General features: G+C 45.8%; 1 protein-coding gene and 1 long non-coding RNA gene across 11 annotated transcripts in view; one reads left to right on the top strand and one right to left on the bottom strand.

Annotated features, from left to right (window-relative positions):
* LOC118279119 (cleavage and polyadenylation specificity factor subunit 1) overlaps positions 1-22992 on the bottom strand; it is a 45949-nt gene that overhangs the window by 9459 nt on the left and 13498 nt on the right. The window contains exons 11-19 of one of the 2 annotated variants that reach the window (XM_050698304.1): positions 22162-22278; positions 16546-16671; positions 13550-13809; positions 12801-12920; positions 12226-12363; positions 11317-11508; positions 7947-8132; positions 6957-7110; positions 477-655 (exon numbers count right to left, since the gene is read on the bottom strand). In XM_050698304.1, coding sequence (XP_050554261.1) covers positions 477-655; positions 6957-7110; positions 7947-8132; positions 11317-11508; positions 12226-12363; positions 12801-12920; positions 13550-13809; positions 16546-16671; positions 22162-22278 — 1472 coding nt within the window. The remainder of the gene's footprint in view (positions 1-476; positions 656-6956; positions 7111-7946; positions 8133-11316; positions 11509-12225; positions 12364-12800; positions 12921-13549; positions 13810-16545; positions 16672-22161; positions 22279-22992) is intronic. The other variant, XM_050698305.1, reaches the window with a different exon arrangement.
* LOC126911382 (uncharacterized) lies at positions 17518-22279 on the top strand. Of its 9 annotated transcripts, none has more exons than XR_007705925.1 (4): positions 17518-17635; positions 18881-18984; positions 21478-21581; positions 22205-22279. It is a non-coding gene; the product is annotated as an uncharacterized LOC126911382 (long non-coding RNA). The 9 variants fall into 9 exon arrangements; XR_007705926.1 differs by lacking the exon at positions 21478-21581 and adding an exon at positions 21062-21165; XR_007705928.1 differs by lacking the exon at positions 18881-18984.

Here is a 22992-nt window from a genome sequence, read left to right as displayed (position 1 = left end):
TTTTGGTCGTAACTTTGTTTTTCGTTGAATTAGAGTAGGCCCTCTGATTGGAAAAGAGTAACCTATAGAGTTTCTTACTCGTTATTCTCCATAGGAATCTATACTTTGGAATGAGTAAATAGTTTAGAATAAAGGACTGACATTTTGCTTTGACGTTCAAAAGTACCTTCCCGGTTTATTTGAAATAAATAATTTTGCGGAGCTGTCATTAAAGGTAAGCATCCACAAGCTCGCATCGCACGCATTCCGTATGACGTCATCAGCACGCATCGCATGTAACCAAGGCCTAACCAAGGCCAAACCAAGGCCTAACTAAGGCTTAACTGCGTCCACTGATGAACGATGCGGATCAGTGGACGCAGTTGTATAAGTTTCTATGCAAGGCAAACTAAAATCCGTTTCGTGCGATGCGTACGATGCGGGCCTGTAGACGCTTACCTTACACGTTTGTGACAATAATGGTTACGTTACGTTACCTTGGCGTTGAAGTAGAGGAACCCCTGCGGACAGTTGGTGTTGTGGAAGGGCGCGAAGCTGGCGACGGGCGCGTGGTCGTGGGCCAGCGCGTGCAGGCGCAGCTCGCCGCGGGCGGAGACTAGCAACATGTGCGGGGTGCGACCGCTGATGAACACGCCGTTGTACCCGCCCACGTTACCTACGGCAGTACATGTTATAGCAACATGTGCGGGGTGCGACCGCTGATGAACACGCCGTTGTACCCGCCCACGTTACCTACGGCAGTACATGTTATAGCAACATGTGCGGGGTGCGACCGCTGATGAACACGCCGTTGTACCCGCCCACGTTACCTACGGCAGTACATGTTATAGCAACATGTGCGGGGTGCGACCGCTGATGAACACGCCGTTGTACCCGCCCACGTTACCTACGGCAGTACATGTTATAGCAACATGTGCGGGGTGCGACCGCTGATGAACACGCCGTTGTACCCGCCCACGTTACCTACGGCAGTACATGTTATAGCAACATGTGCGGGGTGCGACCGCTGATGAACACGCCGTTGTACCCGCCCACGTTACCTACGGCAGTACATGTTATAGCAACATGTGCGGGGTGCGACCGCTGATGAACACGCCGTTGTACCCGCCCACGTTACCTACGGCAGTACATGTTATAGCAACATGTGCGGGGTGCGACCGCTGATGAACACGCCGTTGTACCCGCCCACGTTACCTACGGCAGTACATGTTATAGCAACATGTGCGGGGTGCGACCGCTGATGAACACGCCGTTGTACCCGCCCACGTTACCTACGGCAGTACATGTTATAGCAACATGTGCGGGGTGCGACCGCTGATGAACACGCCGTTGTACCCGCCCACGTTACCTACGGCAGTACATGTTATAGCAACATGTGCGGGGTGCGACCGCTGATGAACACGCCGTTGTACCCGCCCACGTTACCTACGGCAGTACATGTTATAGCAACATGTGCGGGGTGCGACCGCTGATGAACACGCCGTTGTACCCGCCCACGTTACCTACGGCAGTACATGTTATAGCAACATGTGCGGGGTGCGACCGCTGATGAACACGCCGTTGTACCCGCCCACGTTACCTACGGCAGTACATGTTATAGCAACATGTGCGGGGTGCGACCGCTGATGAACACGCCGTTGTACCCGCCCACGTTACCTACGGCAGTACATGTTATAGCAACATGTGCGGGGTGCGACCGCTGATGAACACGCCGTTGTACCCGCCCACGTTACCTACGGCAGTACATGTTATAGCAACATGTGCGGGGTGCGACCGCTGATGAACACGCCGTTGTACCCGCCCACGTTACCTACGGCAGTACATGTTATAGCAACATGTGCGGGGTGCGACCGCTGATGAACACGCCGTTGTACCCGCCCACGTTACCTACGGCAGTACATGTTATAGCAACATGTGCGGGGTGCGACCGCTGATGAACACGCCGTTGTACCCGCCCACGTTACCTACGGCAGTACATGTTATAGCAACATGTGCGGGGTGCGACCGCTGATGAACACGCCGTTGTACCCGCCCACGTTACCTACGGCAGTACATGTTATAGCAACATGTGCGGGGTGCGACCGCTGATGAACACGCCGTTGTACCCGCCCACGTTACCTACGGCAGTACATGTTATAGCAACATGTGCGGGGTGCGACCGCTGATGAACACGCCGTTGTACCCGCCCACGTTACCTACGGCAGTACATGTTATAGCAACATGTGCGGGGTGCGACCGCTGATGAACACGCCGTTGTACCCGCCCACGTTACCTACGGCAGTACATGTTATAGCAACATGTGCGGGGTGCGACCGCTGATGAACACGCCGTTGTACCCGCCCACGTTACCTACGGCAGTACATGTTATAGCAACATGTGCGGGGTGCGACCGCTGATGAACACGCCGTTGTACCCGCCCACGTTACCTACGGCAGTACATGTTATAGCAACATGTGCGGGGTGCGACCGCTGATGAACACGCCGTTGTACCCGCCCACGTTACCTACGGCAGTACATGTTATAGCAACATGTGCGGGGTGCGACCGCTGATGAACACGCCGTTGTACCCGCCCACGTTACCTACGGCAGTACATGTTATAGCAACATGTGCGGGGTGCGACCGCTGATGAACACGCCGTTGTACCCGCCCACGTTACCTACGGCAGTACATGTTATAGCAACATGTGCGGGGTGCGACCGCTGATGAACACGCCGTTGTACCCGCCCACGTTACCTACGGCAGTACATGTTATAGCAACATGTGCGGGGTGCGACCGCTGATGAACACGCCGTTGTACCCGCCCACGTTACCTACGGCAGTACATGTTATAGCAACATGTGCGGGGTGCGACCGCTGATGAACACGCCGTTGTACCCGCCCACGTTACCTACGGCAGTACATGTTATAGCAACATGTGCGGGGTGCGACCGCTGATGAACACGCCGTTGTACCCGCCCACGTTACCTACGGCAGTACATGTTATAGCAACATGTGCGGGGTGCGACCGCTGATGAACACGCCGTTGTACCCGCCCACGTTACCTACGGCAGTACATGTTATAGCAACATGTGCGGGGTGCGACCGCTGATGAACACGCCGTTGTACCCGCCCACGTTACCTACGGCAGTACATGTTATAGCAACATGTGCGGGGTGCGACCGCTGATGAACACGCCGTTGTACCCGCCCACGTTACCTACGGCAGTACATGTTATAGCAACATGTGCGGGGTGCGACCGCTGATGAACACGCCGTTGTACCCGCCCACGTTACCTACGGCAGTACATGTTATAGCAACATGTGCGGGGTGCGACCGCTGATGAACACGCCGTTGTACCCGCCCACGTTACCTACGGCAGTACATGTTATAGCAACATGTGCGGGGTGCGACCGCTGATGAACACGCCGTTGTACCCGCCCACGTTACCTACGGCAGTACATGTTATAGCAACATGTGCGGGGTGCGACCGCTGATGAACACGCCGTTGTACCCGCCCACGTTACCTACGGCAGTACATGTTATAGCAACATGTGCGGGGTGCGACCGCTGATGAACACGCCGTTGTACCCGCCCACGTTACCTACGGCAGTACATGTTATAGCAACATGTGCGGGGTGCGACCGCTGATGAACACGCCGTTGTACCCGCCCACGTTACCTACGGCAGTACATGTTATAGCAACATGTGCGGGGTGCGACCGCTGATGAACACGCCGTTGTACCCGCCCACGTTACCTACGGCAGTACATGTTATAGCAACATGTGCGGGGTGCGACCGCTGATGAACACGCCGTTGTACCCGCCCACGTTACCTACGGCAGTACATGTTATAGCAACATGTGCGGGGTGCGACCGCTGATGAACACGCCGTTGTACCCGCCCACGTTACCTACGGCAGTACATGTTATAGCAACATGTGCGGGGTGCGACCGCTGATGAACACGCCGTTGTACCCGCCCACGTTACCTACGGCAGTACATGTTATAGCAACATGTGCGGGGTGCGACCGCTGATGAACACGCCGTTGTACCCGCCCACGTTACCTACGGCAGTACATGTTATAGCAACATGTGCGGGGTGCGACCGCTGATGAACACGCCGTTGTACCCGCCCACGTTACCTACGGCAGTACATGTTATAGCAACATGTGCGGGGTGCGACCGCTGATGAACACGCCGTTGTACCCGCCCACGTTACCTACGGCAGTACATGTTATAGCAACATGTGCGGGGTGCGACCGCTGATGAACACGCCGTTGTACCCGCCCACGTTACCTACGGCAGTACATGTTATAGCAACATGTGCGGGGTGCGACCGCTGATGAACACGCCGTTGTACCCGCCCACGTTACCTACGGCAGTACATGTTATAGCAACATGTGCGGGGTGCGACCGCTGATGAACACGCCGTTGTACCCGCCCACGTTACCTACGGCAGTACATGTTATAGCAACATGTGCGGGGTGCGACCGCTGATGAACACGCCGTTGTACCCGCCCACGTTACCTACGGCAGTACATGTTATAGCAACATGTGCGGGGTGCGACCGCTGATGAACACGCCGTTGTACCCGCCCACGTTACCTACGGCAGTACATGTTATAGCAACATGTGCGGGGTGCGACCGCTGATGAACACGCCGTTGTACCCGCCCACGTTACCTACGGCAGTACATGTTATAGCAACATGTGCGGGGTGCGACCGCTGATGAACACGCCGTTGTACCCGCCCACGTTACCTACGGCAGTACATGTTATAGCAACATGTGCGGGGTGCGACCGCTGATGAACACGCCGTTGTACCCGCCCACGTTACCTACGGCAGTACATGTTATAGCAACATGTGCGGGGTGCGACCGCTGATGAACACGCCGTTGTACCCGCCCACGTTACCTACGGCAGTACATGTTATAGCAACATGTGCGGGGTGCGACCGCTGATGAACACGCCGTTGTACCCGCCCACGTTACCTACGGCAGTACATGTTATAGCAACATGTGCGGGGTGCGACCGCTGATGAACACGCCGTTGTACCCGCCCACGTTACCTACGGCAGTACATGTTATAGCAACATGTGCGGGGTGCGACCGCTGATGAACACGCCGTTGTACCCGCCCACGTTACCTACGGCAGTACATGTTATAGCAACATGTGCGGGGTGCGACCGCTGATGAACACGCCGTTGTACCCGCCCACGTTACCTACGGCAGTACATGTTATAGCAACATGTGCGGGGTGCGACCGCTGATGAACACGCCGTTGTACCCGCCCACGTTACCTACGGCAGTACATGTTATAGCAACATGTGCGGGGTGCGACCGCTGATGAACACGCCGTTGTACCCGCCCACGTTACCTACGGCAGTACATGTTATAGCAACATGTGCGGGGTGCGACCGCTGATGAACACGCCGTTGTACCCGCCCACGTTACCTACGGCAGTACATGTTATAGCAACATGTGCGGGGTGCGACCGCTGATGAACACGCCGTTGTACCCGCCCACGTTACCTACGGCAGTACATGTTATAGCAACATGTGCGGGGTGCGACCGCTGATGAACACGCCGTTGTACCCGCCCACGTTACCTACGGCAGTACATGTTATAGCAACATGTGCGGGGTGCGACCGCTGATGAACACGCCGTTGTACCCGCCCACGTTACCTACGGCAGTACATGTTATAGCAACATGTGCGGGGTGCGACCGCTGATGAACACGCCGTTGTACCCGCCCACGTTGCCTAAGGAGTTATATTTTATAAACCATATGCCAGATACAGTACTCTCAACGGATCTTGGCAGGTCTGAACTACGTGCAGAAGGCTGCGCAATAAGTGTAAAGGGTCAATTGTATTTAGAAACAGTCAATCTCTAGCCTAGATCGCCGCCCCCTGCACCTCGCCTCATGCCACCATTTGGTTCTAAAAAATACTTATTGCGCAGCCTTATGCACGTAGTTCAGACCTGTCAAGATCCGTTGGGAGTACTGTACCAGTTTTTATCAGTAACTCGGACTTAGTTGAAAACTTGTGTAGTGATTGAAAATGTCGTATTATGAAGACTTGGTGTCTTTAAGGCGCAACGCCAGAGGCAGTCAGAAAAACCTATGACCCATTTCAATATACCAATTAACGAGTTTTTCATTAACCATCTGCAGCATATGCTGATTTCATGATACGACTCTCTCAGTCACAATACAATTCTATTATTAGAACTTATGACGGGATATTTACCATGTTTATTCACTTTTGTGAGTTTCCGATATTTCGGCACTGTTGCAAGCGCCATGATCCCCGTGATCATGGCGCTTAACTACAACTTAACTACACGGACTAACTAACGGATTAACTAAATTAACAGTTAATCCGCATGGCGCTTGCAACATTGCCGAAATATCGGAAACTCACAAAAGTGAATAAACATGGTAAATATCCCGTCATAAGTTCTAATAATAGTGTTAGTGACCATGTCAGTTTAAAAACTTATATCACAATACAATTTTCCAACCGAAAAGAAAGAAGATAACTGTTCCTGGCTTACGGTGTAATAGTTAAGAAAACTAAAAACAAGGTTTTAATAAAATCTGTCCTCGTCATCAGGAAAAATTTACATAGGTAATGAGCCCAAATTCAGTATCAGCCTTCCAATTTTATCAACAAACCAGATCAAAATACCATCATACAATAATAGTTTCATTAAAAGACATTTTTATTATTACTAATTTTGCTATCATATTGGACAGTAATGAATAAATCAAAACTACTGGATCCGATTTGATCACTTTTTCAGTGAGTGACATAGGCTATATGTATATAATTATGTTATACCTGTGCGTAGCCAGAGCGGGCCGCTATGTTTTTATATGCAACGTTCACAGTGTTTTCTGTAGTGTATTAAGTAGCAGCATTACAGGGGCGGGTCGCTAGTTAGAAATAAATAATAATGATGGTTGGTACGTACTGAAGTACCGGCACTGGCGCACGTTCTCCTTGAGCAGCGCGGCGTCGTAGGAGTCGTCGGGCGCGGACAGCGGGCGCGCGCAGTACCCGAACGGGAACGGGACCCGCGCGCGGGACCAGCGCAGCTTCAGGTTGCCGCGCGGGTACTTGTACGCCTGTACAAAACCACCTTGGTATACTATACATTCATCATTATCATCATCATCAGCCTAAAAGTGGACACTATAACTATACATTAAGTGTGGGAGAGCCATGCTTCGGCACGAATGGACCGGCTCGACCGGAGTGATACCACGGCCTCACAGAAAACCGACGTGAAACAACGCTTGCGTTGTGTTTCGTTGTGTGGTTACCGGAGGCCCAATTATCCTTCTTCTTAATCCCCGATTCCCCAACAACCTTTAAATTCCTAACCCCTAAAATACCGGCAACGCACTTGTAACGCCTCTGGTGTTTCAGGTGTCCATAGACAGCGGCGATTGCTTACCATCAGGCGATACGTATGCTCGTTTACCGGTGTGTTTCATAAAAAAAAAAACATTACATAAAAGAAAACATTTACTATCGTGAGACATACTAAATTAACTAAAAATCACGGTTTATTCACGTACATTAATAGAGAAAAGCTCTACTAGTTTTGAATCACAGAGGGACTCTTCATCATGAGCAGTGTCGAAACTAGTAGAGTTTTTCAAATAAAAACATTTATTTCTCAACGCAAATTCAGTCAATGGACAAAGTATATTGTCATTGTGTCCTATCTATGTGTTCAAACAAATACACTTTGCAGCTTCATATAGGGTGACTGATAGGTAATTAGTCATGGGAAAGTTATTTGTAATCATGAGTACAATCACGTGTTTAAATATCGTTCACTAATTACCAGTCACCCTATATAATAGTATATGAGACAGTTGAATGAAACTGAGCTAATAAGCCACCAGTCAGTTTTCTACTGATGATGATGTTGGTAATGAGGTCCCCCACATACCTGGTATATCATGAGCTGATCCTCGCACCGCATCAGCATAAGTACCCGGGACCCTTTATGTCCCAACCCAACAACCAATAGTTCCCTACACTTGTCCGCGTCCGCATTCTGAGCACTCCCTCCTAGCTCCTCTTCCTCTATACCTCCGCTGGGTATGGGGACCGATTCCAAACTGTCTGCTAAGATCTGTAAGGGAAAAAGTATTGGAGACATTATAAAACACGTTTTTAAGAGTAACAAGTGTAGGAGAGCCATGCTTCGACTCGACCGGAGTGGTACCACGGCCGAGTAGAGAACCTACGTGAAACAACGCTTGCTTTGTATTTCATCGTGTGTGTGAGGTTACCGGAGGCAAAATTACGTCCCTTCTCAATCTTCCCAATCCTCGATTCCCCAAAAACCCTTATATTCCTAACTCTCAAAAGGGCGGTATCACACGTAACGCCTCTGGTGTTTAGGTGTCCATGGATGGTCGCGATTGCTTACCATTAGGTGATCCGTCAGCTCGTTTACCGGCTTATACCATAAAAAAAATCAGTGAGAGTTTTCTGCTCATTCCCTTTCGGGCACCGCAAAAGTACTTAATGTACTTACATATACAGGGTGACTTTGAATTCGACGTATTCCTCTCGGGAGGTGATAGTACAACTAATTTCCTACAAAATTAGCCCTGAGGTCCTTGGGCGGAAAGTGGCTAGTTTCTGAGATATTCAACATTTTTGGTTTTGGTAAAAAAATCCCGAATTGATTACAAAAACATCAATAAATGAAAAAATACTGGTTGGATTTTAGTAATTTTAGTTTTAATCAGTTGCTAATACATCAGTTATCATTTATAAATACTAATAATGGCAGACATATCATTCGTTTTAAAATAGCAAGTAATTTCTTATCAAAGGACATCGGGCGTTTTTTACCCGATTTTTTAAAAGTCGCGAACATAAACCAAAATATTTTTAAATGATAGTGTTTGCAATCATATTTAATATTGTGTAGTTATTTTGATTCACAATAATGGGAAAATGGAAATAATTAGTAAAATGAAAATGATATTTTAAGTTGACTATTTTTTCTAATTACTAAACGACCGCTCAGTAAGTTAAAATATCACTCCGTGGTATTTTTGTAAACCCAATCAGACTAAATCCGTCAAGTTGATGTGCATGTTTCGTTCTCACTCTCGCCCGTAGTCCTAAAACTGGTATACATATGTTGCGCTCGCGCAGGTAGCTAGCTTATCTTACTACATCGCAGTCCTTCGTCATCATCATCGCAGTCCTTCGCCAAAAGTTAAGAGAAAAATATGTTGTTTTAATTATTTTTGATTCCCTTTTTCCTCTTCAATTATTGCCCAAAAACATTTATAAATATTTTTTAAATGTCCAATTTCTCCTTATTGCCACGACCCACAGATATGGGAACTATACCATTGTAAACTAGATTTAATTGCCTATCCACCGTACCTAATTTTATTTTTGTTCGCCGTAGGTAAGTGTCCCATACAAAAATGCCCGATGTTCTTTTGCTTTGTGTCACTAATTTGGTCAATAGAAAACTGGCTTTATTTCAAAAAAAAATATATGACACTAAGCGTACAAACTATTAGAAAAACTTCCTTGGTTTATTAGCTACCCAGAAACGTAAAATAATTAACAAAATTCTCAAAAACAAATGAATTAATTGATGATAAGTAGAGTATAAGGAGAAAAACTCAATTACAAAAACATGTTATTTTGCTTAATTTTGTTCAATGTGACCTCCCTTACGACGAATACATGCCCCAATATGCTTCCTTATCTCTATGACGGACACTCTTGGACTGAATATGCGTCTTATTTCGTCACTATCTTCAAATATGTTTCGGAGAAAAAATTCGATACACGGCCAATTCCGTCTGCATAAACAAGAAACTTCATGTAAAAATCAACCGTCATTAGATTTTGGACACCGTGCATGCCATGAAGTTAGACCCCCTGCCAATATAACGCCTGGGAACCGAGGTATCCAACCATTGCCGTACAGAAGTTTGATAGTGCACTTGACAATCGTCGTGTGGAACAAATTCGTCAATCAAATTAATAATTTAATTCAATAAGTAGATTAAGTTAATTCATCTTATTTCTAAATTCAAATTTAAAACAATGACCCTAGCTCATTCAAAAATTCTTCATAATTCTCACCATTTAAATTATTAGATGAAAAGTAGGGTCCAATCAAATAATTATTAATGATATCCATGCAAACTGATTTGAATTAAAACCGTATCCGTGGAACTGTTTACGTTGGTTTTGCTTTTTTCGGATTTCGTTGACTTTTTTGGGGCTAATAATGGATGTTGTGTTAGTTTGTCCAGCGCACTATCAAACTACTGTCCGGCAGTGGTTGGATACCTCGGTTCCCAGGCGTTATATTGGCAGGGGGTCTAACTCCAGGGCATGCACGGTGTCCAGAATCTGACGACGGTTGATTTTTACATGAACTTCCTTGTTTATGTAGACGGAATTGGCCGTGTATCGAAATTTTTCTCCGAAACATATTTGAAGATAGTGACGAAATAAGACGCATATTCAGTCCAAGAGTGTCCGTCATAGAGATAAGGAAGCATATTCGGGCATGTATTCGTCGTAAGGGAGGTCACATTGAACAAAATTTAGCAAAATAACATGTTTTTGTAATTGAGTTTTTCTCCTTATACTCTACTTATCATCAATTAATTCATTTGTTTTTGCGAATTTTGTTAATTATTTTACGTTTCTGGGTAGCTAATAAACCAAGGAAGTTTTTGTAATAGTTTGTACGCTTAGTGTCATATATATTTTTTGAAATAAATCCAGTTTTCTATTGACCAAATTAGTGACACAAAGCAAAATTTGATAAGAAATTACTTGCTATCTTAAAACGAATGATATTTCTGCCATTATTAGTATTTATAAATGATAACTGATGTATTAGCAACTGATTAAAACTAAAACTACTAAAATCCAACCAGTATTTTTTTATTTATTGATGTTTTTGTAATCAATTCGGGATTTTTTTACCAAAACCAAAAATGTTGAATATCTCGGAAACTAGCCACTTTCCGCCCAAGGACCTCAGGGCTAATTTTGTAGGAAATTAGTTGTACTATCACCTCCCGAGAGGAATACGTCGAATTCAAAGTCACCCTGTATAGATAATAATTTTCGATCTATTACAATAATAGATAACATTGTTTTAAATAGCATTGAGAGAAATATTATGATAACATTTTAGGGGTTACATTAATAAAGAAAATATCAACAAATCTAATATCAAACAAACATGACCCAACACAACAAGACCGCCACGCCACCTAGTAACAAAAATCTACCCAATTTCCTCAAAAACTCACCCTGTTCCCAGCACAAGCGTCTCGCACAAGGAAGCTGAGCCTCATTTCAGGCAGCGAGTATATCTCCAGGTTCCCATTCAGCCGCAGCACGAACAGCCAGTACGTCGGCTTCACTTCCACCAAGTATTTCTTCCACCACCGGGAGATACGACGCGGCACGCCCGGGTTCTTTGATTGTTCTGCTAACATAATCTGAGGAAAAATTAAATATATTGAATAAACTAAAAACGATAAGCTTTTAATCATTGTTCTTGTCATTTGGGAGAAATGGACATGTCTAATGAGGTGTAACACGATATATATTTATTAAACTCTCGTATGCCGTATATGTATAAGAAAACAATAGAAAACACACAAACCTAAGGTTTCATCCGCCATCAATTTTAAATTATTGACTAATTTTTTATTCTAGTGTCTAATTTTAAAGTCATCAGTGAGATTGTACAAAAATACTTCTCCATTCGAAACTACACTTTAGAACGAGCATCTAGTTTCACTGACGGACAGACTGACTGACAATTCAATTTCGGTATTTCAAAAACGTTTAATTCCTTCATCAAATCTACATATGATTGCAAAGTTTCTTGATGATAATACAAGAGTTAGAAGTGTGTGTAATTCAGATTCTTAAATTTATTTACAGGTCGACCTAATAAATCGTTTTGATATTTTTTATTATAACTTTGGTAAGACATACTAAATTAATTATTATGTTATTGGCTAACTCACGTACACACTCAGTAGCAGCGCGTACGTACTCAGTAGCAGCGCGACAATCGCCGCGTCGTGTGTCGCGGAATACTGTTCATGAATATGAGCCTCTAGCATGGCTTGAAACTAGTCGAGTTCCTCGCCACATAACATAATAATTAACGTGTTTATATTAATATATGTAGTATATATACTCACGCTAGCCATGGAAGCGGGTGTCTGGTCCCCTCCATACAGTAGCTCGTCTTCGTCGTTGAGTTCGTACACGGCGCCAGGCTTGAACCCTTCTGCCTTCACGTTCTTACCTTTCATCTTACCACTGAACTCGCCTTTCACCTGCAATAATAATTAGCGTTCAAGTACTACGGTGTTTTTAGAATGTTAGACATATCTTTTTTATTTATTTGTTTGTTTACTAGCTTTTACCAGTGGCTTTGCCCGTGTTCCCATGGGATAATATCCTATCACCCAAGTCAGCTTATACCCTGTCTGTATACCAAATTTCATCAAAATCCGTTCAGTAGTTTCAGCGTCATTGACGGACAAACATCCAAACAAACAAACATTCACATTTACAATATTAATGTGTTACACCAGTCTTTTGCCGTAATAAGAAAACAATACGAAGATAAAATGAATCAAAGTATAGGGAGTGGGAACTAGCTATATCATTCACACTATATATCAAACCGACATACCGTTACTTTCGTAAAAAAATAGCTTTAAAATAATCTACCAGACGGACAATAAAAAAATATTAGGTACTTGCTCACCTGCGTATTCCCAGCATCAGGCGGAGTGAACAGTCCACTAAGGTCGCGGTATACAGTGGCGCGCAGTAGTGGGGGTCTGTGGGGGACTGACTGGCGGGTCGGGGCCAGGCGGCCGGAGGACTGGAAGATACATCAGTTCATATATTTAGCTAATTCAACTAATACGGCTTCCAAAAGGTTTCAAGAGCGAGAGAGCCATGGTTCGGCACAAATGGGCCGGACTGATACCACAGCCTCTGTTCTGAACTAAGCAAAAATCAGGGTTAAGCAATGCTTGTGTTTCGTCCCTTCTCCCTTCCTTCTCTACTCCCGAAATCCCCAAGACCTCAAATCCCTATCCCCCAAAAGATCGCACAATGCACATATAACTCTCTTCTATTGATGCGGGTATTACTTATATCAAATGATCCGTTTACTCATTAGATACTTGGGACGGAGTCTCTTGCTCGTTCTAGAGGACGTTTTTACGTTTAACGAGATCAAAACGAGAGCGCGTCCGGTACTCTGGTTCGCCAGCTATAAAAAACAAATCGATCAGTACTCTGCGCCGAATGCGCTCTCATTTCGATTTTGTTAAACGTAAAACAAACTAATTGTACTAAGGCTACAGACCGACATAATCACTTTTTACGTTGTTAGACATTCAAATGTGTCTTATATTGGTCTCTCAAGTACCATATTGGTTTAATACAAATAAATTATTTAACTAACGTTTGCTGACACAAAATAAGTATGTATGTATAACTCACGCTGCCATCCTTCCCTCGGAACTCCCTGAGCGCGAGTACTAGCGCCCGGCCACATAGAGACAGTACGCAGAGGTAGGGGTCGGCCACGCCCGCGTACGCCGCCGTCCACTCCAGCTGGATCGTCTGCAGCTGGCTGCCGCCTGCGGACAGGCCGTACTGCAATAATATAGCTACACGACACAATACACAGAGGTAGGGGTCGGCCACGCCCGCGTACGCCGCCGTCCACTCCAGCTGGATCGTCTGCAGCTGGCTGCCGCCTGCGGACAGGCCGTACTGCAATAATATAGCTACACGACACAATACACAGAGGTAGGGGTCGGCCACGCCCGCGTACGCCGCCGTCCACTCCAGCTGGATCGTCTGCAGCTGGCTGCCGCCTGCGGACAGGCCGTACTGCAATAATATAGCTACACGACACAATACACAGAGGTAGGGGTCGGCCACGCCCGCGTACGCCGCCGTCCACTCCAGCTGGATCGTCTGCAGCTGGCTGCCGCCTGCGGACAGGCCGTACTGACAATAATATACCTACACGACACAATACACAGAGGTAGGGGTCGGCCACGCCCGCGTACGCCGCCGTCCACTCCAGCTGGATCGTCTGCAGCTGGCTGCCGCCTGCGGACAGCCCGTACTGCAATAATATAGCTACACGACACAATACACAGAGGTAGGGGTCGGCCACGCCCGCGTACGCCGCCGTCCACTCCAGCTGGATCGTCTGCAGCTGGCTGCCGCCTGCGGACAGCCCGTACTGACAATAATATACCTAGTCGTGGTGACTCAAACCTTCTCCATGCGAGAAGAGACCTTTAGTCTGCAGTGGCCATTTATAGGCTGTTGATGTTGACATGCACAAACTTCCACTGGTTCACGTCACTGCGCCAATTTGATGGACCATTTTTCTGCTCACAAACACGCTGGAGCAAATGTAGCAGGAGGGTTTTTTGTCCATTCACTGCAGCTGTCAAATATTGAACGTCCAATGGTGTGACACTAAGTAATTCCTTATTGGAAGAAAAATGGTTAAGGTTCACGTTTAGTTTTGGCTTTTTTTGTTGATACTTTTGACTATCAAGTTAAATGACCTACAGACTGGAAATTTAGAATTTTAAATACATACGTGTTTATAGTTTAATAGGTGACGAAAATTCTAGTCTTATACAGAGGTTCTCAAATAGGGACCTGAAAATGCTGCGAAATAATTTTTCTAAAAATGTAATATGTTTGCTTCGCGCTCGTCTTATATTATACATTATACGTAATGCGCTCTAACAAGGTGCGGCTGACAGATTCAGTAACGTTTCGTATCACTCTTGAAAGTTGCTGCGATTTAAAAATTATGCCTTAATATTTTAGCTGTATCACATTCGTATTATGTTAAATCATTCGGATGTAGGGATTGCAATCCGGTCCGGCGGATCCGGTAATCCGGCGGATCCGACGTGTTTTTGAACCTACCGGATCCGGTGAGTCGGCGCCGGATCCGGTGGCGGATCCGGTAAAGCAAAAAATACGCGAACGCGATCTGGGAACGTCAAAAAAATGGGTATAGAGGGAAAGTTAATGCTAAAAAAGAAACAGATTATGAGAAAACACTTAAAAAAGAAATGACTGCGTATGAAGTAGAAGGAGTAAAAGGAAAACACATTTCGCTGATCTACAGTCACTTGATGGCGATTAGGCCAATCAGTGTTGAGGCAGAAAGGGCCTTTTCTGCCGCAGGTTATATTTGTAGTGCCATCAGAAGCAGACTAGGAGACAGTACAATAAACACTATTTGTTTATTTGTTTCTTAGATCGTTTTTTCAGGCACAGAAATAATTTTCATTTGAATTTTGCTTTGCAAAAGATAAATATGCTTCTTGTTTTGTTTCTTAGGATTATGAACTGAAGTTGTTGATTGTATAAGTACAAAAAAAGACTGTTTTGTTATATAACTGTGTAGATTATTAATAAGAGTTTAATAGTATTATTATTACTTAAGTACTTTTAGATACTTACATAAATAGGTACAGCAATAAGTGAGAGTCAGACTGACTACTTTATTATTAAAAATAGTTTCATATTTTGATTTAGTACAAATAGTACCAAAAATTACAATTAATACCAAAAAATATAATTAAAAGTGAATTAATTTTCCATAAATACGTATTTTATTTTCTTTTTATACATTATTATCAAAACTAAAAACCACTAAATACTAGGCCCTAAGTAACTTTAAAATCCGGCCGGATCCGTCCGGATCCGGCCGGATCCGTCCGGATTAGCATCAATCCGGTGAAATCCGGCCGGATTGAAAATGATACCGGATTGCAATCCCTATTCGGATGCGTAGTTAATTAAATTAAAACCAACCGGAATGTTCTAGTATTCAATTAAAATCTAATGAAATGAAAAATAAAGTAAAGTGTTATGCGTATAACGTAAAGCCATAGTCGTGTTTAGTGATGGGATGTACGGCTACGATGGATAGGTAGTCGATGTTTTTTTTAGAATAAAAAACGAAAATCGTGCGTCGTTCAATTATCATTCTTAAAAAACCTTTAATTATGTGGGTAAATCCACTGTAGACGCGGCTAGACATTTCCGGCGCCATTGATAATGCGTGGTGGTACTATTCCAACATATACAAACTAATATATCCTTGTTTTCTTCACTGTTCTGTAAAACTGTAACTCTGAAACACCTCAGGGCTCGGTCATAAAATATTTATTTTGACAAGTATATACACGTAGTTAGACTGCACAACTAAATAACACACACATTTAATAAAAAAATTCAAGAGAATTAAATGTATGCTGCGAGTATCGATAGCGATAAAAAAAGATTTTTCTAATGTCCATCCCTAAAGAGAGACGTCAACGTCATACTGGCATCTGTCAGCCGCACCTTGTTAGAGCGCATTAGGTATAATTAGTAAAAACAACAAAGTTTCTGCCAACTAAATCTACAGATAGGTTAATTGAGAATATTTTGAAACGAACACTCACCTTTAACAAGTCGTATAGCAGTGGTGGTGACTTGCACCATAAACTTGTTGTTCCCGAGGTTGCCCGCGAAGATTGTCGGAGTGCCCGTCATGAACTCCGAACTGTCCACCTCGTTGATCTCCTGACCTGGGTGGGAATAATTAAATTATTTATTTATTTTTGTACGTAGACGGGCAACTGGCTGCCCTGTAGCTTCGATTCCCGCACGGAGAAACTCTTTGTGTGATCCACAAATTGTTGCTTCGGGTCTGAGTGTCATGTGTATGTGAACTTGTATATTTGTAAACGCACTCACGACACAAGAGAAAATGCTAATGTGGGGAATAGAAAACTAGTAAACCCAGCGAAGTCCGTTTTGTCACCAATGATTTTTCCTGTGTTTCTGCTTTTATCTTTGAAATAAACCTCACGGAGCCCAAGACCTTTCGAACGAATGCAAAACCGTAGAAATCGGTTCGTGAGTTCTGGAGTTATAGCGTCTGGTAGGAAAATCAGACTTATTTTTATATCTATACTAATATTATAAAGCTGAAGAGTTTGTTTGTTTGAACGCGTTAATCTCCAGAACTATTGGTCCGATTTGAATAATTCTTTTTGTGTTGAATAGTGCATTTATCGGGGAAGGCTATAGGCTGTAAAACATCACGCTATGACCAATTGGAGCCAAGCAGAGCGGGTGAAACCGCGCGGAAGTAGCTAGTTATAGATAAATGAATATAGAGAAGTATCCCTCACCAGTCTGCAGTACCATGCTGCCGTCCTCCTGAGTGAGTATGAGGTACGCATGCGCCCCCTCCGACTATATATAGTACAGTAAATACATGACAAGTATCCCTCACCAGTCTGCAGTACCATGCTGCCGTCTTCTTGCGTCAGTATGAGGTATGCGTGCGCCCCCTCCGACTATATATAGTACAGTAAATACATGACAAGTATCCCTCACCAGTCTGCAGTACCATGCTGCCGTCTTCTTGCGTCAGTATGAGGTATGCGTGCGCCCCCTCCGACTATATATAGTACAGTAAATACATGACAAGTATCCCTCACCAGTCTGCAGTACCATGCTGCCGTCTTCTTGCGTCAGTATGAGGTATGCGTGCCCCCTCCGACTATATATAGTACAGTAAATACATGACAAGTATCCCTCACCAGTCTGCAGTACCATGCTGCCGTCTTCTTGCGTCAGTATGAGGTATGCGTGCGCCCCCTCCGACTATATATAGTACAGTAAATACATGACAAGTATCCCTCACCAGTCTGCAGTACCATGCTGCCGTCTTCTTGCGTCAGTATGAGGTATGCGTGCGCCCCCTCCGACTATATATAGTACAGTAAATACATGACAAGTATCCCTCACCAGTCTGCAGTACCATGCTGCCGTCTTCTTGCGTCAGTATGAGGTATGCGTGCGCCCCCTCCGACTATATATAGTACAGTAAATACATGACAAGTATCCCTCACCAGTCTGCAGTACCATGCTGCCGTCTTCTTGCGTCAGTATGAGGTATGCGTGCGCCCCCTCCGACTATATATAGTACAGTAAATACATGACAAGTATCCCTCACCAGTCTGCAGTACCATGCTGCCGTCTTCTTGCGTGAGTATGAGGTATGCGTGCGCCCCCTCCGACTATATATAGTACAGTAAATACATGACAAGTATCCCTCACCAGTCTGCAGTACCATGCTGCCGTCTTCTTGCGTGAGTATGAGGTATGCGTGCGCCCCCTCCGACTATATATAGTACAGTAAATACATGACAAGTATCCCTCACCAGTCTGCAGTACCATGCTGCCGTCTTCTTGCGTCAGTATGAGGTATGCGTGCGCCCCCTCCGACTATATATAGTACAGTAAATACATGACAAGTATCCCTCACCAGTCTGCAGTACCATGCTGCCGTCTTCTTGCGTCAGTATGAGGTATGCGTGCGCCCCCTCCGACTATATATAGTACAGTAAATACATGACAAGTATCCCTCACCAGTCTGCAGTACCATGCTGCCGTCTTCTTGCGTCAGTATGAGGTATGCGTGCGCCCCCTCCGACTATATATAGTACAGTAAATACATGACAAGTATCCCTCACCAGTCTGCAGTACCATGCTGCCGTCTTCTTGCGTCAGTATGAGGTATGCGTGCGCCCCCTCCGACTATATATAGTACAGTAAATACATGACAAGTATCCCTCACCAGTCTGCAGTACCATGCTGCCGTCTTCTTGAGTGAGTATGAGGTATGCGTGCGCCCCTCCGACTATATATAGTACAGTAAATACATGACAAGTATCCCTCACCAGTCTGCAGTACCATGCTGCCGTCTTCTTGAGTGAGTATGAGGTATGCGTGCGCCCCCTCCGACTATATATAGTACAGTAAATACATGACAAGTATCCCTCACCAGTCTGCAGTACCATGCTGCCGTCTTCTTGCGTCAGTATGAGGTATGCGTGCGCCCCTCCGACTATATATAGTACAGTAAATACATGACAAGTATCCCTCACCAGTCTGCAGTACCATGCTGCCGTCTTCTTGCGTCAGTATGAGGTATGCGTGCGCCCCCTCCGACTATATATAGTACAGTAAATACATGACAAGTATCCCTCACCAGTCTGCAGTACCATGCTGCCGTCTTCTTGCGTCAGTATGAGGTATGCGTGCGCCCCCTCCGACTATATATAGTACAGTAAATACATGACAAGTATCCCTCACCAGTCTGCAGTACCATGCTGCCGTCTTCTTGCGTCAGTATGAGGTATGCGTGCGCCCCCTCCGACTATATATAGTACAGTAAATACATGACAAGTATCCCTCACCAGTCTGCAGTACCATGCTGCCGTCTTCTTGCGTCAGTATGAGGTATGCGTGCGCCCCCTCCGACTATATATAGTACAGTAAATACATGACAAGTATCCCTCACCAGTCTGCAGTACCATGCTGCCGTCTTCTTGCGTCAGTATGAGGTATGCGTGCGCCCCCTCCGACTATATATAGTACAGTAAATACATGACAAGTATCCCTCACCAGTCTGCAGTACCATGCTGCCGTCTTCTTGCGTCAGTATGAGGTATGCGTGCGCCCCCTCCGACTATATATAGTACAGTAAATACATGACAAGTATCCCTCACCAGTCTGCAGTACCATGCTGCCGTCTTCTTGCGTCAGTATGAGGTATGCGTGCGCCCCCTCCGACTATATATAGTACAGTAAATACATGACAAGTATCCCTCACCAGTCTGCAGTACCATGCTGCCGTCTTCTTGCGTCAGTATGAGGTATGCGTGCCCCCCTCCGACTATATATAGTACAGTAAATACATGACAAGTATCCCTCACCAGTCTGCAGTACCATGCTGCCGTCTTCTTGCGTCAGTATGAGGTATGCGTGCGCCCCCTCCGACTATATATAGTACAGTAAATACATGACAAGTATCCCTCACCAGTCTGCAGTACCATGCTGCCGTCTTCTTGCGTCAGTATGAGGTATGCGTGCGCCCCCTCCGACTATATATAGTACAGTAAATACATGACAAGTATCCCTCACCAGTCTGCAGTACCATGCTGCCGTCTTCTTGCGTCAGTATGAGGTATGCGTGCGCCCCCTCCGACTATATATAGTACAGTAAATACATGACAAGTATCCCTCACCAGTCTGCAGTACCATGCTGCCGTCTTCTTGCGTCAGTATGAGGTATGCGTGCGCCCCCTCCGACTATATATAGTACAGTAAATACATGACAAGTATCCCTCACCAGTCTGCAGTACCATGCTGCCGTCTTCTTGCGTCAGTATGAGGTATGCGTGCGCCCCCTCCGACTATATATAGTACAGTAAATACATGACAAGTATCCCTCACCAGTCTGCAGTACCATGCTGCCGTCTTCTTGCGTCAGTATGAGGTATGCGTGCGCCCCCTCCGACTATATATAGTACAGTAAATACATGACAAGTATCCCTCACCAGTCTGCAGTACCATGCTGCCGTCTTCTTGCGTCAGTATGAGGTATGCGTGCGCCCCCTCCGACTATATATAGTACAGTAAATACATGACAAGTATCCCTCACCAGTCTGCAGTACCATGCTGCCGTCTTCTTGCGTCAGTATGAGGTATGCGTGCGCCCCCTCCGACTATATATAGTACAGTAAATACATGACAAGTATCCCTCACCAGTCTGCAGTACCATGCTGCCGTCTTCTTGCGTCAGTATGAGGTATGCGTGCGCCCCTCCGACTATATATAGTACAGTAAATACATGACAAGTATCCCTCACCAGTCTGCAGTACCATGCTGCCGTCTTCTTGCGTCAGTATGAGGTATGCGTGCGCCCCCTCCGACTATATATAGTACAGTAAATACATGACAAGTATCCCTCACCAGTCTGCAGTACCATGCTCCCGTCTTCTTGAGTCAGTATGAGGTATGCGTGCGCCCCCTCCGACTATATATAGTACAGTAAATACATGACAAGTATCCCTCACCAGTCTGCAGTACCATGCTGCCGTCTTCTTGCGTGAGTATGAGGTATGCGTGCGCCCCCTCCGACTATATATAGTACAGTAAATACATGACAAGTATCCCTCACCAGTCTGCAGTACCATGCTGCCGTCTTCTTGCGTCAGTATGAGGTATGCGTGCGCCCCCTCCGACTATATATAGTACAGTAAATACATGACAAGTATCCCTCACCAGTCTGCAGTACCATGCTGCCGTCTTCTTGCGTCAGTATGAGGTATGCGTGCGCCCCCTCCGACTATATATAGTACAGTAAATACATGACAAGTATCCCTCACCAGTCTGCAGTACCATGCTGCCGTCTTCTTGCGTGAGTATGAGGTATGCGTGCGCCCCCTCCGACTATATATAGTACAGTAAATACATGACAAGTATCCCTCACCAGTCTGCAGTACCATGCTGCCGTCTTCTTGCGTGAGTATGAGGTATGCGTGCGCCCCCTCCGACTATATATAGTACAGTAAATACATGACAAGTATCCCTCACCAGTCTGCAGTACCATGCTGCCGTCTTCTTGCGTCAGTATGAGGTATGCGTGCGCCCCCTCCGACTATATATAGTACAGTAAATACATGACAAGTATCCCTCACCAGTCTGCAGTACCATGCTGCCGTCTTCTTGCGTCAGTATGAGGTATGCGTGCGCCCCCTCCGACTATATATAGTACAGTAAATACATGACAAGTATCCCTCACCAGTCTGCAGTACCATGCTGCCGTCTTCTTGCGTCAGTATGAGGTATGCGTGCGCCCCCTCCGACTATATATAGTACAGTAAATACATGACAAGTATCCCTCACCAGTCTGCAGTACCATGCTGCCGTCTTCTTGCGTCAGTATGAGGTATGCGTGCGCCCCCTCCGACTATATATAGTACAGTAAATACATGACAAGTATCCCTCACCAGTCTGCAGTACCATGCTGCCGTCTTCTTGCGTCAGTATGAGGTATGCGTGCGCCCCCTCCGACTATATATAGTACAGTAAATACATGACAAGTATCCCTCACCAGTCTGCAGTACCATGCTGCCGTCTTCTTGCGTCAGTATGAGGTATGCGTGCCCCCCTCCGACTATATATAGTACAGTAAATACATGACAAGTATCCCTCACCAGTCTGCAGTACCATGCTGCCGTCTTCTTGCGTGAGTATGAGGTATGCGTGCGCCCCCTCCGACTCCCGCGCGCCCTCGCCCGGCTCGCCCAGGATCGACCACATGTCGATACAACCTGCGGGTGGATAATATGTTATAGCATAGCTCATACTATATTGAGAACTAGAATAATACTGTAAATTACATTGTAAATAGCAAATTTAATTGTAATTTAGGGCTTAAGGTAAGCGTCTACGGGCCCGCATCGTATGCATCGGAGAAACGGATTAATTGTTCAGACTGCGTCCACTGTATCAATGTGATCGGATTGCCGACGCAAGTATCGGCAATCGGATTGCCGATACCACGGTGTTTTTTCCACCGGAGATGTGTTACGATACGTTTCTGTGTGTTTTGCTTCTACTAATCATATTCATTCGCACACAAAGCTTAGCATCAATGGTGAAAATGGGTTCAACTAAGACGTTTTTTTAAAGAAGGATGTGTGCTATGGATGGTTTCCTTACTATCGATACGTTGAATACTCGATCTACGCATCTTTTTCGTACAGCTACATAGTTTAGTATCATAGCTTCTTAGATTCCTAGATTTTGTTATATACTAGCTAGCTATACTAGCTTCTGCCCGCGACTTTGTATGACAATCCCGAATTTTCACATTGACGTAGGATTTTCTTTAATTTTAAAAAGTAGGATTTTCTTTTATTTTAAAAAGTGCCCTATGTCCGTCTCTTGGTTCTAAGCTACTTCCTCACGAATTTTCAGCCAAATCGATTTAGTCGTTCTTGATTTATAAATAGTGTAATTAACACAATTTTCTTTTATATGTA

The sequence above is a fragment of the Spodoptera frugiperda genome, chromosome 14 (genome assembly GCF_023101765.2).
Source record: "Spodoptera frugiperda isolate SF20-4 chromosome 14, AGI-APGP_CSIRO_Sfru_2.0, whole genome shotgun sequence".
In the NCBI taxonomy this organism is placed as follows: domain Eukaryota; kingdom Metazoa; phylum Arthropoda; class Insecta; order Lepidoptera; family Noctuidae; genus Spodoptera; species Spodoptera frugiperda.
This window is presented reverse-complemented; position numbering and strand designations above follow the sequence as displayed.